We start from the raw sequence: 13,422 nt of genomic DNA, 5'->3' as shown, positions 1-13,422 counted from the left end.
CTCTGACCACTGTAAGAACCTGAAGACTTTCGGTAATGCAATCAGGAAGCTTTATGGAGATCGTATGATCAAATCTACTTTAAGATGGGAAACTGCTAATAAATCTTTCACTGAACTGCTCAACATAATGCATTAAATGCTTTAGTTATTTAGGTGTTAATAAACAATAACAGTATTTACACGTAGAGTATTGTGCGTGTATGATTAGCACAGAGGGGCCGTGCTTATCTGAAGGGCTTCGAAGGGGTTTAGCAGACACTGGTCTGTGCAGGCTCTGTATGAGGGGGGCATGGGGCACCCTGAGCGATGCATTCTGAGTAGCCCTACTCAGAAGACTTGTAGAAGCCTTGAAGTGGGGTGTGAGATGTCTGCTGGGGCTATCACAGATCTCAGTCCATGTACATCACAGTGTCAGTCCCTGCTTTGTGTGGAGGTCGCTTTCTCCAGCGCTGTGCCTGCGGGCCTCACGGTACAGCTGAGCTTAGATCAGCAGGGTGCCTGTGGGCTGAGCGGAAGGTGCTGGGACAGTCCCTAGCTGCACGGAGCTCTTCTTGGGGTGAATTTGGGGCTTCACGGCTCTCCTTAACAACCAGCTCTTGCCTCATGAGTCCGTTTCCCTCCCTCTAATGACACCGTTCTCGAGCTCTCGGACGTGAAGTGCCCGGCGGCCACCGGCACGGAGCCCCCCCAGCCGCGGGGCGCCGGCTGCGGGCGGAGGAGGCGCCGCGCTCCGCCATTGGGCAGCGCCTGCCCCGGGGGCGGGCCGGGCCTGGGGCCCGCTTTGAAGTGAGGGTTCGGGGATGGCCACCGCCTGAAGGCGGCTTGGCATCCTCCTCGTCGACTGCTGCAGGGGCGAGGGAGGTGGAGGAAGGGAGGGAAGGAAGAAGGGCCGCCCTCGCCCACCTCGGCGGCGGAGCGGAGCTGGGAGTGGATGCGAGGGGCCGGGCGGAGAAGGGCTGCGGGCGGGGGGCGGCTTCCCGCCTCGTGAGGGGAGACGCGGGCGGGATGAGGGAGCCGAGCGGCGCGGGGGCGGCCCGGGAGGTTCGCGGCCGCTGAGGCGGGCGGCCCGGGGGGAGCTACGGGAGCAGAGCGAGCCATGCGGGGGGCCAAGTGGCTGGCGGCTGTGCTGTGCCCGCTAGCACTGCTCGTCGCCAGGTCGTGGGCGCTCCGCCTCCACCCGGGACAAGGTAAGAGAGCCGCAACAAAGGCGGCGGGAGACCCGTGGGGTTGCGGAGGGGCCGGCGGGGGTGGGGGGGCTTTCTGCAGGGAGAGCCGCCTGAGGCTGAGTCCCGCGCTCTCCGTTGCAGAGACGCTAGTGAAGCAGCTATCCTCCTATGAAATAGTCACACCTGTCCGGGTGAATGAGTTCGGAGAAGTTTTTCCTCACACGCGTCACTTCAGCAGGAGGAAAAGGAGCTCGGAGCCCGCCGCTCACCGCACTCACTACCGGCTCAGCGCTTACGGGCAGCTCTTCCAGCTCAACCTGAGCGCCGACGCGGGTTTCATCGGCTCGCAGTTCGCTGCTGTGCACGTCGGGGCCCCGCGGCAGCCGCCCAGCCCCGACCTGCGGCACTGCTTCTACCGCGGGCACGTCAACGCGCAGCAGGCGCACGTGGCCGTCCTCAGCGTCTGCGGCGGCCTGGTAAGTGTGTGCGCTCCCGGCCCCATTCATCTCCTTCCTGAAAGGCTCGCAGTGGGATGCAGGGCTGGAAGCTGTCGGGCTTCGTTCCAAGGGGTTGGTCATGCAGTGTCTTGGCGCTGGTGGCTCGCAGTCGTGACGGGATATACAGACGCTGCTTTCAAAGAGGCTTTTGCTGGCCGGTGGTGGCGTTGCTTGATGTAATGCTCCGAGTTGCATCAACCAATAGTTAAAAAGGAGAAAACAAACCGTGCCTCAGGCTCATGGAGCTATTGCTTTGGTAAAATGATGCCGCTAGTTGGCATCAGACAGGTGTTTGCAGCCAGATGGCTGTCACTTACTTGTAAGTTTAGAATAATAGTTCTTCAGATGATGAGAGAAGGCTGAGTGTTGATATTTTCCTGTGCTTTCAGCTGTTCTTAGAGGTGTCACGTTCTTGGAGGTGCACAGAATCACTTCCTAGTCATCTTTCTGTTAAAGTGAATGGGAAGTTCCCTACTATCTTATCTGAGACTGTGACTGTAAAACGCTGCTTCATGTAATTACATTGAGCAAAGAATTCAAAACTGCGTGGAAATAAATGCTGTACCTCTACTTTGAGAGCATCTGTTATGTCTTATTAGGGGCATAATGAAGAAGTAGTACCATACCACTTTCTGCCAGAGCAGTTGTTGCTGCATTTCATAGTTCTTTGTCTAGAAACAAGATGAGGTATCTGACACTTTGCTCTATCACTATGAGTTACTAAAGTGAAATGAATGGAAGCTGTAGTTACTGCCACACTAGACACTGAAATTTCAGTGCTTTAAAATAGCTACACACATCAATATATGGCACTGTAAGTCTTACTGTAAATGCAGGTTAGGGTTGTGTGATCCTTCTTATTGGCACAGTATAGATGTACAGGGCTTCTGTAAACTGGAAAAATCCAGTGACAGAATTTTCCTATCTCTTTATAGTAGCATATAGAAAATAGAATGGAGTTGAGTGGAAACATGCTGAAGAGTGTGATGTGTGTTGAAAGAAGGCTGTGTGTGTGTGATGGACAAATATAAGGAAAGAACTGATACTTCAAAGAGAGACTTGTATTGTCTACTGCTGACTGTTGGATTTATGGTTATATGCCACCTTGTCTTTGGGCTGAGACCTTTGGATTTGAGCAGGTCTGTGGAAATTGCTGAAGAAGAAAACATTCCAAAATGTTAATTCTGTGTGCATCACAGCTTTGCCTGTCTTGCTTTGCCAAAAGATCTCATTGGTTCTGGTCTGCTTCATACAAAACCCAATTTGTTTCTATACTAAAGCTCTCTATTTGTTGCATGCTTAGGGCACAGAAGGAGTTGATAAGAGGAGTCACAAGTAGTTGCAAGTGTTTGTCATGTACAGTTCATTCATATAGCATGGCCCTGAGAATGGTGCTGTAGCCTACACAATATAAATAGAAGAAGCTGTCTAATATTTTCTCTTCATTACTTATTGCCTCTTTTAATTATCTTCTTGCAAATAGTCAATTTTCATTACTTTAAGGGGCCATATAATGAAAATGACTTACCTGAAAAATGTGTACGTGTCATACTTCAAAGCTGTCCCAACAACCTATCATTTGGCAGTTCTCAAACTATCAATACAATGCTTCCTTTGCTGTAATAATTGAAATGTCTTTATTTTCTTTTTCTGTACTTCATTTGAGCTTTGCCATCTATACTGTGCGTTATTCCCCTCAGAAGCCATTGAACAGCAGTAAGTTGAACCTTTACATCTTCTAGATGAACCTTATGAACTTCTACTGTGTTTCCTGGGTGCACTTCCAGGCTTCTGTCACTGCCTGGCTGTCAGAAAACCCTGTTCTGGGCTACTACCAAATGCCTTCCTCTCCTGGAGTTCCCTAGACCTTCTCATGCTGTTTGTTCCACCATTTTTTGCCAGGCAGGCATAGCCTTGGGGTGTGTAGATGTCCCAACCTGTGACACCCCAGCATTATGGCCATCTTTCCCTTGTTAATGAACCTGGTGATGTTTGGCAAAGAGAAAGGAGAGCCCTGCATGGGTGGCTGGCCCTCTATGGGATGTGGTTAGCTTTCATGGAGGGGCTGTGAGGGGATAAGGAGACTGTCACAGCCAGCTGATGTATGTGCAGAGTATTCTCCAACCTGGTTTGGTGCCTTCAGCCCACTGTTCTTCCTCATTCTTTTGGATTCACACTCCTTGTGTGACTGATAGTAGAGAGCACTTCTTTGGAGGAGAAGAATGGATTTAAAAGGAAGGAGATAGAGGCTGGGAGGGTTCTTTCTGTGGTATCTTGTTTTCCCTAAACACATTCTGCGCTGCCCAGTGCAGCTGTCCTTGTGCTGGAGGACTAGAAAAGTTAGTGAGAAGATCTTTCTTTCAGGGGTTCTAAAATATATTTGCTTTGTGCATTCAACAAATGTACATGTGTGAAAATAAGCTAGTAAGTGATTTCTCTTCCACTGAACAATACCAAGCTTTGTTGATAAATGCAGACTATGATAATGTTAAGTGATTTTAAGGGTTGCTGCCAAGATGTTTCTTCTTGTGAGTGAGTAGAAATTAGACTGTGGTGACTTGGCATCTCTGTATTATGTTTAAGTAAAATCCATTCTTTCTAGGATCTGTGTTCTCCCATGCGAAACTTCTGAAAGTTGCTCTTAAGATGTACCCGAGAGTGATCTGAAGTTGCACCATGTACTTTATGTAGGCTCCTTTCCCCAAACTGTGCATCACCTGTGCTAGCAGCTTTGCTGCTGCTTCCCAAGTTCCTTGTTTACTTGCCTACACTGTCAAGCTGAATGTTTTTTGTTGTTTTTTCCCCCTAAGCTCCTTCTTTTCACCTTCAGTTAAGCCTATTTCTGAGTGTGCCAAGAGCATGTACAACCCAGAGTACCCATGGAACTTCGCTTAATGGCCCCTGACACCCTGTACGCAGTTCTGTTGTGTTTTGTTTCAGAGTGTGCCCTGGGTTCAGGGATGCAAATGGCAAAGGGAGGTTAGAAGGTCAGTGGGAGCCTGTAGTAATTGCAAGGAGGGAGGCTGTAATTAGGGAAGTTTGGGAGGCTGTCAAAGGCAGGAGGTCATTTGTAGTGATGGCCTGAGTGCCTCGTCAAATGTCTGATTGCATAAACACATTTCTTACTTCTTTAGAGTGATTTTTTTGAAGTCTTGCACTTCATTTCACTCTATTTTCTTAAGATCGGTATCTCTCTTTTACTTTCACTGCATTGGTCTGTTTTAGCTTCCTCCTAACATGGGAAACAAGATCTGCTGGGAATGTCACTGGATTCACATGGGCTAAAGTGACCTCTCAGACCTTATATTAACAACAAAATGAGGTGAAGGCAATTTAACTTTCAAGAAAATGTAGGCTACAACTTCACTGACAAATGCAAACAAGTGCCAATTTGTTTTTTATTCCACTGTGAGATATCACTACTTATAACTATTTAGGTAGTTCTGAAAGGTAGTGTGTCCTACCTTATTTCCATGAAAGCTATGATAGCTACAAAGAGGATGATAACATTATTTGCTAGCACAATTTCTCAGCTGCAAAACAGTATTTTTCAACATAATCACCACCATTAGCTGATTTGTGTGGATGAGCTGGTAGAGATGCTCTTCATTTTGTGGTGTGGCAGCTGTGCCTGTCCATCCAGAACTACCTTATGTTTCACGTTGCTGCTGCTGAAATGAACCAGCCACTGTGGTTACATCTACTGCTTGGCATCCATAATGGTTCAGCAAGTGTTAATGAATGTCAATGGAAGTCTTTTCTGGGAAGTCTGTGAGCATCTATAAGTCACATACTAGTTCTTACACATTTTTTTTTTCTTTCATAAACAAAGAAAAAGTCATACTAAAATCACAGAATTGTAGGGGTTGGAAGGGACCTCTAGAGATCATCGAGTCCAACCCCCCTGCCAAAGCATGCTCCCTACACCACGTCACACAGGTAGGTGTCCAGGCGGGTCTTGAATATCTCCAGAGAAGGAGACTCCACCACCTCCCTGGGCAGCCTGTTCCTGTGATGTCAAGACAATTCTTGTATGGACAAATGTATCCATAGAGTGTCATAGGGTGGCCTGGGTTGAAAAGGACCACAGTGACCATCTAATTTCAGCCCCCCTGTTATGTGCAGGGTTGCCAGTCACTTGACCAGGCTGCCCAGAGCCTGCATTCTCCTGCTTCAAGACATGCTGTGCTTCCACACAAGTCAGAACTGAGCAAATGCAGGCAGAATTAAAGCATTAGATGAACTGAGCAGCTGCCTAGTTCACACAGCTGAGATGCTGTGTAAACCTGCATTTTAAAATTCGAGTAATGCTACCACCTTCTGTAATGGTCAGAAATTGGCTGTCATGGATTCCGGGAGATTGTGCTTTCTTGGGGAACAGATGGGCTTTCCTGTGAGATAATAAAGTCTACAATAGCTTTAGTTCTCATTGCTTTTGTCTTCATTTTGTGTAGATGTAAGATTGCGGTAGCAAGTTAGGTAGTATGAGAAGAGGTCATATTTTCTGGACACACACAGATTGACAATAGTCTTCAAAGCATGTACTGCAACTGACTAAAATGAGGTGAAACTCTCTCTGTACCTTACATGTGGTAACTGCCTGATAGCTGTAGAAGGGTTTTTTGGAGCTGTTTTGCTTCTCTAGCCAAGTAAAAAGTGTTTCTGTGTTTTCTTAAATCATTCATAGTATCATAGTCTTGTGTGGGTTGGAAGGGACCTTAGAGATCATTGAGTCTGGGATTCGAGCCTCCTGTGTAGCAGAGCGGCACTTCTACCACTTGCGCCACAGGGGGGATTCGAACCCAGACATTGAAGCTTCCATTGAAGCTGGACAGTTCTTTCTAACCAGAGGTAATTTGGAAATGTGTGTTTTTCTTGTTCACTGAGACAGACAAGATTGTGGTGGAGTTTCTTTGAAGTCTGAGAGTTTGGAGGACCCCTTGTGTTTGCATTCTAGAGGAGTACTTAGTTTGATAACTTGTTCATGAGTGTTTTATAGTGAAATACATTCATATGTGTGTATGTTTCATTTCCCAGTTCCATTATACACTGTGTGAAACAGCTACTTTTCCATAATCTTAATGCAATATTTCTATGGCGAAAGTTCATTTGTCCAACTGAGTTCTCTGCAAGTTTTACTGATGAATAGTCCCTCACATTTCCTTTCACTCCATTGGATCTTATTTGTTGTGATCACTGCAGGTTCTTCTACCTGCTTTTTCTATCTGTCTTTGAGATAGCTTTTATCTGTGCTTTATTTTTTTAATATCCTTTCCAGTTCTCTGCTATACAGCTACCCTGTTACTACAAATTTTATTTATATGCTTTCAGAAATGCCATTTTTTACTTGGCTTCAGCCAGGCTTTTTACTGCCTGGAGTAGACTTACAATGTGACTTTTAGGGTATCTATGTCTGGATTTTTCCATTTCCTATGTGGATAGGCTTTCCCTTATGCCATTAGATGGAATGTAAACAGTCTTTTTGTCTTCCTGAGTGAAAGCTTGATAGTATTCAACCAGGATCTAGGCATCTATCTATCCAGACCAGGACACTTCTGAGCGTGAGCAGTTGCATTATTAGTTCTGTTAGAAGTGTTGATTTAGTCTGCTGGAGGTATGATTACTGTCTGCTAATGAAATCCTAGTGTCACAAAATTGGTAGGCAAAAACACTTAGTGTTCTGCTACATAATTCTTTCATTAGCTGGGTTATTTTTTCTATTGTCTAGCTTATTTATTGTTATTATTTTTTTCTTTATTGTATTATCCCAGTTTAACGAGTAAGCTATGACTCTGTCTTGCTGTATTTCTCTAGTTGAATTATCTTCTAGTAGAAATGTCTTCTGCAGGTATTGTCAGCCTGCAATAACCATTAATTAACCTGTACCCCTTACCTTTTTCATAAGGAAACATTGTAACTGTGGAGCAGGCAGAGAAGAGGGAAGGGTTTACTCACATGTTTGTGAAGAGCTCTGAATTAATGTGACATGGGAGGGGGAGTAATAGAAGAGGAGGGTATTTTGTAACTTAGTTTGAATGTGAAAGTATCCTTGCTGTAAACTCCTTGCAGGTTTTTGAGTTGGAGTTAAGAACCACTCTGTAAGGGCTTGAAAAAACAGGAGTAGAAGTTACCTGGGAGAGAGTCAGCCAGTTTAGAGTCATGTTTTCAAGACAATCATTCTAGCATTTTTCTGAAGTCATTCCAGTTTTGCTGTTGGACATATTAATTCCATGTTTCCAAAACCTGTTATATATTCCTTATGTTTTCCATGTGTTCTTCAAAGTTGTAAGTGGATACAGTATTTACTTTTACCATAAATTGTGCAATAGTTGTTTCTACTCTTGAAATAAATGTATTGATGAGGACTGTGCAGTTTTAAGCCACTTCAAGCTGGTAAGACATATTAGAGTGAGTATCCATGTTCATCTCTTTAATCTTAATTCAATATAAAGTGTTTTAACTCATCCAGAAGATTAAACCCAAGAAATAAATTATCATTCTCATATTCATTTTCTTACAAGTTTCCTCAAGTCTGTATTTATGCATAGTCCCGTGTGGTGTTCCCTCTTTCTTTCTTTGGACCACTTATTTATAATGTATGGGAGAATGTTTTCAATCTTAAATTCAGCTTCTACTGAAGAGATCTTTTAAATGTTCTTCTATCTGTATCTAAGGACAGAAGTAAGATGTTTAGGGCAGGTTTCTTGTTACGTGATTCAAGATGCATCTGTAGTTAAGTAAATCTAGTTTGTTTTTGATTTGACTTCCTGCAGAAGCCTGGGCTCTGTTTCAGCAACCTGCCTCTGAACTTCCAGGTTATCTGGTTTTATTTGGTTGTACAGAACTTTTTAATTATTATTTGGATCTTAAAGCCCATTTCTTTGGGTGCTTAATTCGTAGGGATGACTCTGCTTGTATTTGCAGCCTGACACCAGATGAAGTATCACTCTTGTGAATGAAGTACTGCCAACCAGGCAGAGCAAAATAGCTGGTGATTGAATTTTGTTGACCTGTATGTTAGGAAAATGAAGAGATAACATGTAGTTAATCAAAATAAATCTCTAGTCTAAGGATTGGTAGTAGTGATTTCAAGATTGGCTTCACTTAACATTTTTGGCTGAGTTCACTGCTGAGATGCTGATTTCCATTTGTTAATCTGATGACAACTACATTTGAGCATTGTGGTCTCCAAACACTTGGATTATTTTAGTATTGCACTTCAAATTTGTTTCATTGATGTGGAATAGTACTTAATGTTAGCTTGGATTTTTAAATTGCAGATATAATATACTGTTTAAGTTAGAGCACTGAGTTTTGTTTTTGTGGTTTTTTTTCTTTGTACAATATATTCATTTCACATGTTATAGAAAGACTTCTTATCAGCTTGGTTAAGAGATATGCAGTAAATGTTATTGGACTGCAGGTGGGATGCATTCCTTACCAGTAGCACTCATTGTATTTAGTGATAGTAGTTATTAGTTGTTTATCTGTACATTCGGGAGAGAATTGGTTTAAACTTCTGTTCTTCCTTTTAGTTACAGATTTTGCTCAGCCAAAAACATGTAACTAAACAGACAGTTGATCCTGCTAGACTGTAAGAATTAATTGCCGGGGGTGTGAAAAAGCGAGAGGGAGAAGCTAACAACTCAGTCTAGAATTCAGACATTAACAAATGTCTTGGCTTCCACTCCTTTCTATGCAGTTTCCTCAGCAGTCCTGCTTGGTTATACCCAGATTATTTTTTACTTCAGTTATCCTGGTTTTACAAGGCCTGTGAAAAGATTACATACAATATATTGTTAGTGTGTCTTGATTATATTGCTGATATCCTCCTTACTTATGAGTAAGGTGGTCTCCTGTGTGTGTGTGGGGGGAAGTGGGGGGGAGGGACGGACAAGACTCTAAAGAACCTTTTTTACCTTCTGGCTTCCACTTTTGTCTTGTGCAAACTTATTTTCATTGATCTGAAAATATTAAGTAGTTTATACCATGAAAGTTATAAAAATTTCATATTTAGTGGAGAATAAAGCAATTACTTCTCTTACTTTCAGATGGGCACCTTTAAAGCACACGATGGTGAATATTTTTTAGAACCTCTGATGAAAACGGATGGAGGTGAACATGAAGATGAGCATAATAAACCACATCTTATATACAGACATGAAGAAATTAATAGAAAGTATCAGAAATCCCATAAACCTTGTGAAGTTTCAGGTATAGTTGCACTTTCCTTTTCAATGCAATTTTTCAGTTGTTAGTTCTCTTTTTTAATTTTTTTTAATTTTTTTTTTTTTAAAAGGCAGGTTGACATTTTAAGATGTTTGTCTCCAGATTGTTTCACTAGACTCACTGTTTTTCTTTCACATGAGTTTGGCAAGAATTACATTCTTCCCTGCCACTGGGTGATTTAAATATAGGAGGAAATAGGCATGTAATGGTGCATCTTGAAGTTTCAAGAACTCTTGATTTGTTTTTACGCATCACATGTGTTGTTCTGTATGTAAACACTTAAACGACAGATCCATGGGAGTTGTTGTTGCTCACAGTCACAAAAGATGATATGTTTATTTCAAACTTAAAGAAGAATTTGAGATGTATGTCCTCAAGAATGAAAGTATATAGTATTACTTATGTAAATGTTTTTTCTTTTTGGATATTTTAATAATATTTTCATACTACAAAATGCACCTTTAAAACTATTAAAAAAAAAAAGCAAGGGGACTAATTTAAATGCATATTTTCTGGATGTGTCATAAGTAAATGACTGTACTTTCATAGTGTAGTAGTATGTGAGCTAACTAAGTGCTGTAATTTTTGAGCAGGAACATATGCAGAGAATGGGAAAGTAAAACACAAACCTTCATTCCTCACAAGGAAGTGAGTAGAAAGCATCATACCTTAAACTAATGGGTTTTTTTAGTAGAGTGGAGAATTTCAGAGTTAGTTCTCATGGTTGTGAGTCTTCATAGTCAGAAAATGTTATGACAGAAAGTCACCTGAAGTTTCCATTGAAGTATAAAAGCTACATAGAAGATTAGAATTAGGGAGAATTGATTAGGGGTTCATAGACGAATTCTAAGCAGAGGTACCATCTACTTAATGTTAAATGTTACAATGTAGAAGCCAAGATCCTATCTGAGAGGTGATCTTAACCTTTGCTGCTATAATAGTGCCATGTTAAAAGTATCTTTTATTGTCTAAAACATTTTCAAGTCTGCTCGGAATAAATACCTTTATTTTAATAGAAGCATGTGGGCTTCATTTATTGAGTCTTGACCTTCAGTATTTTCTCTGAAGCCCAAAGAAGGAGAATGCAGGTTAAATTTGGTTCAGTTTGGCATATAAAAACATCTTGTCTAATTCCATTCTACATTTTACATGAGACTGGAAACTGTTTTTATGCATTTTGAATCTGTTTGTGTTTCAGAATTGCCTATGTAACATTGAGTGCATCTGAAGAGAAAAAAATACCAAATTTTACCTTAAGGAATGTCTGGCCAACTGTTTGAAAGTATGAACTGTGAAAGTAGCATAGTTTTGACTAATATTGTGTACTAAGTATGATTTTGGAAAAAATCCTAGATCACGTCATGTTGAAAGTCCTGCTTTTTCTGTAGATATATAATGCTACATTTACAATCATCTTCCATTGAATAAGCTCCAGTGAAATACTTTTTTCTGAAGCTCTGAAGACTGAGTCAGGGTTTACTGCCCAATTATTTTTGGGGCTAGGGGGCACTGCAAAGGTATTCATGAAGGAAAAAGTATTTGTGTAGTATTTTTGTCCTAAATAAGATATTTCTCTATTTCAGTACTAGTTTCGCCATGTTACCTTGTTTTCTTAAAGGGGAAATAGGTTTGTGATCATGATAATTGGTTTTCTAGTTAGTGAATTTTGACAAGGTTAAGTGGAAAGGCTTCCCAGGTAGAAGTAGTATTTCTAGGTTAAACCGCAGGGTCTTGGTCAGGTTGTGACTTGTAATGACAATAGTGATCCATCTCATCTAACTATAGATATTTTACATCTGTGTTAGTCATTCCTCCTCTTTTTATATTTGGAGGAGAGAAAGGATCACTTACTCTGATTCACATGACTTATTTTAGATATGCTTGTTAGGGTAACATGATTTACTAACTGGGAATGTGTTTCACTCCACTTACTATAAAGAGAAGGTGTAGATGATTAGGCATTTTAACATAGGTGATTTCTATGATCTGTCTGAAAATAAAAAGTTACAAAAGTATTGGGTATATCTGACTTTAAATCCTTCATCTGTTTTGTTGTTCAGGATTGTTTCTGACTTGTTCATTGATATAATATTGCAAATATTAAATCTTAAATCTTTTGTCTTGAGTTGTTTTACCTTTATAGCATTTCCTAATGTTCTTTGTAATCTCTAATATCTGTACATCTGATTTTTTTTTTTTTCCACATTGTGAATGAAATGCTTTAGTAATAGCTGCTACACCTTTGAAGTCTACTTCAGTTCATCTTCTTAAATTGAAACTGGATCACAGAGATTACGTCTAAAGTTATCTAGCCAATTTTTCCTTGCTACTTTTTGGTTTTAAATCTTCCTGTCAGAGAAGGATGTCTGATACATTCCTCTACTCATAAATCCTGTTTCCTTAATACAGGGAAATTAGAGGAGTTTGATGTAATGATAGGTGTATGATGGCTATTGTTCATCTTCTTGTTGCTTTTGTGTTCATAAACAAAATGAATTTTATTTAGTGTAGTACTAAAGTTGTCTTGGCTAGTCCACAGACTGGTCTTCAGCTCTTATCCTAAATATGGGTTCTGGTTCCTATTTTTTCCAGTGTTCTGAAGTTTGAGACTCTTACTGTGACTTAATAAAGATTAGTTACTGCTTCAGACACTTAAGTTCCAGAGAATAGTGAGAATTTTGATATACATCTCACCTAAGTATGTTCATGTGGGCATTGCTGAAGTGACTGCCTGATCAAGGCATGAGTTTTCTTCAGATATCACGTGCCCCTGGAGGTAGCAAATTAAGAAAGTGTTAAATACTGAGACGTCTCCAAACTATATCTGTTAGACTCCAGTCCTATTCTTTGAATATTAATAGAGCAGTCAAGAAAGTTACTTGTTATATTTATATAGCTTATTTCATATATAAATGAAAATGTCAGTTTAGGACTGGAGTCTATTCTTCATAGTTTGCTGTTGTTGGTGGTGTTGTGTTTGAATATGGCTATTTCAATTAACTATTTTCCATTCTTTCATTGCTTAAGCTCTAGTTCTTATCTCTTATCTAACTCCAGCTTTCCTCTTTGGATTATACTGCATTCTAGGAACTATGTAATACTGCTGTGTCTTCTTAACTTGACATTAAATCCATGTATGAAAGAACTATATGTTAATATTCCTTCTATGTGTAATATATTATCCTTGCATATGTATCCTTGTAATATATATCCTTGTATCAGTTCCTTTGGAAATAAGATCGTAATTATAAATTTGTTTTGTCTACTTTAGACAGAGTTGCATGTCTATTTTTAGTTTTAGAAACTGAATTCTGCATTAAGGATTTTTGTTTTTTCTTGTACTTTATAGAAAAGGAGGTGAAGGAGAGCACTTTACTACATCTGAATGTCAGCAGTTTGAATGAAGAGAGAAACATTTTACAGAAGTCTCCAGATTTAGAGTATGCTTTTAAGAACTTGTCTATGGAGGATGCTGGCAATAATTCACATTCCCGGAAAAAACGTTTTCTTTCTTATCCAAGATATGTAGA

General features: G+C 40.8%; 1 protein-coding gene across 1 annotated transcript in view; it reads left to right on the top strand.

Annotated features, from left to right (window-relative positions):
• Positions 1-404: 404 nt before the first annotated feature.
• Positions 405-13,422, top strand: part of ADAMTS20 (ADAM metallopeptidase with thrombospondin type 1 motif 20) — an 87,552-nt gene continuing 74,534 nt past the window's right edge. Inside the window, exons 1-4 of the mRNA XM_032443193.1 lie at positions 405-1,187; positions 1,308-1,642; positions 9,715-9,877; positions 13,242-13,421. Of these exons, the coding sequence (XP_032299084.1) occupies positions 1,097-1,187; positions 1,308-1,642; positions 9,715-9,877; positions 13,242-13,421 (769 nt within the window). The 5' untranslated portion in view covers positions 405-1,096. The remainder of the gene's footprint in view (positions 1,188-1,307; positions 1,643-9,714; positions 9,878-13,241; position 13,422) is intronic.

The sequence above is a fragment of the Coturnix japonica genome, chromosome 1 (genome assembly GCF_001577835.2).
Source record: "Coturnix japonica isolate 7356 chromosome 1, Coturnix japonica 2.1, whole genome shotgun sequence".
Taxonomy (NCBI): Eukaryota; Metazoa; Chordata; class Aves; order Galliformes; family Phasianidae; genus Coturnix; species Coturnix japonica.
The sequence above is the reverse complement of the archived record's forward strand: the minus strand, read 5'-3'. Positions and strand labels throughout refer to the sequence as shown.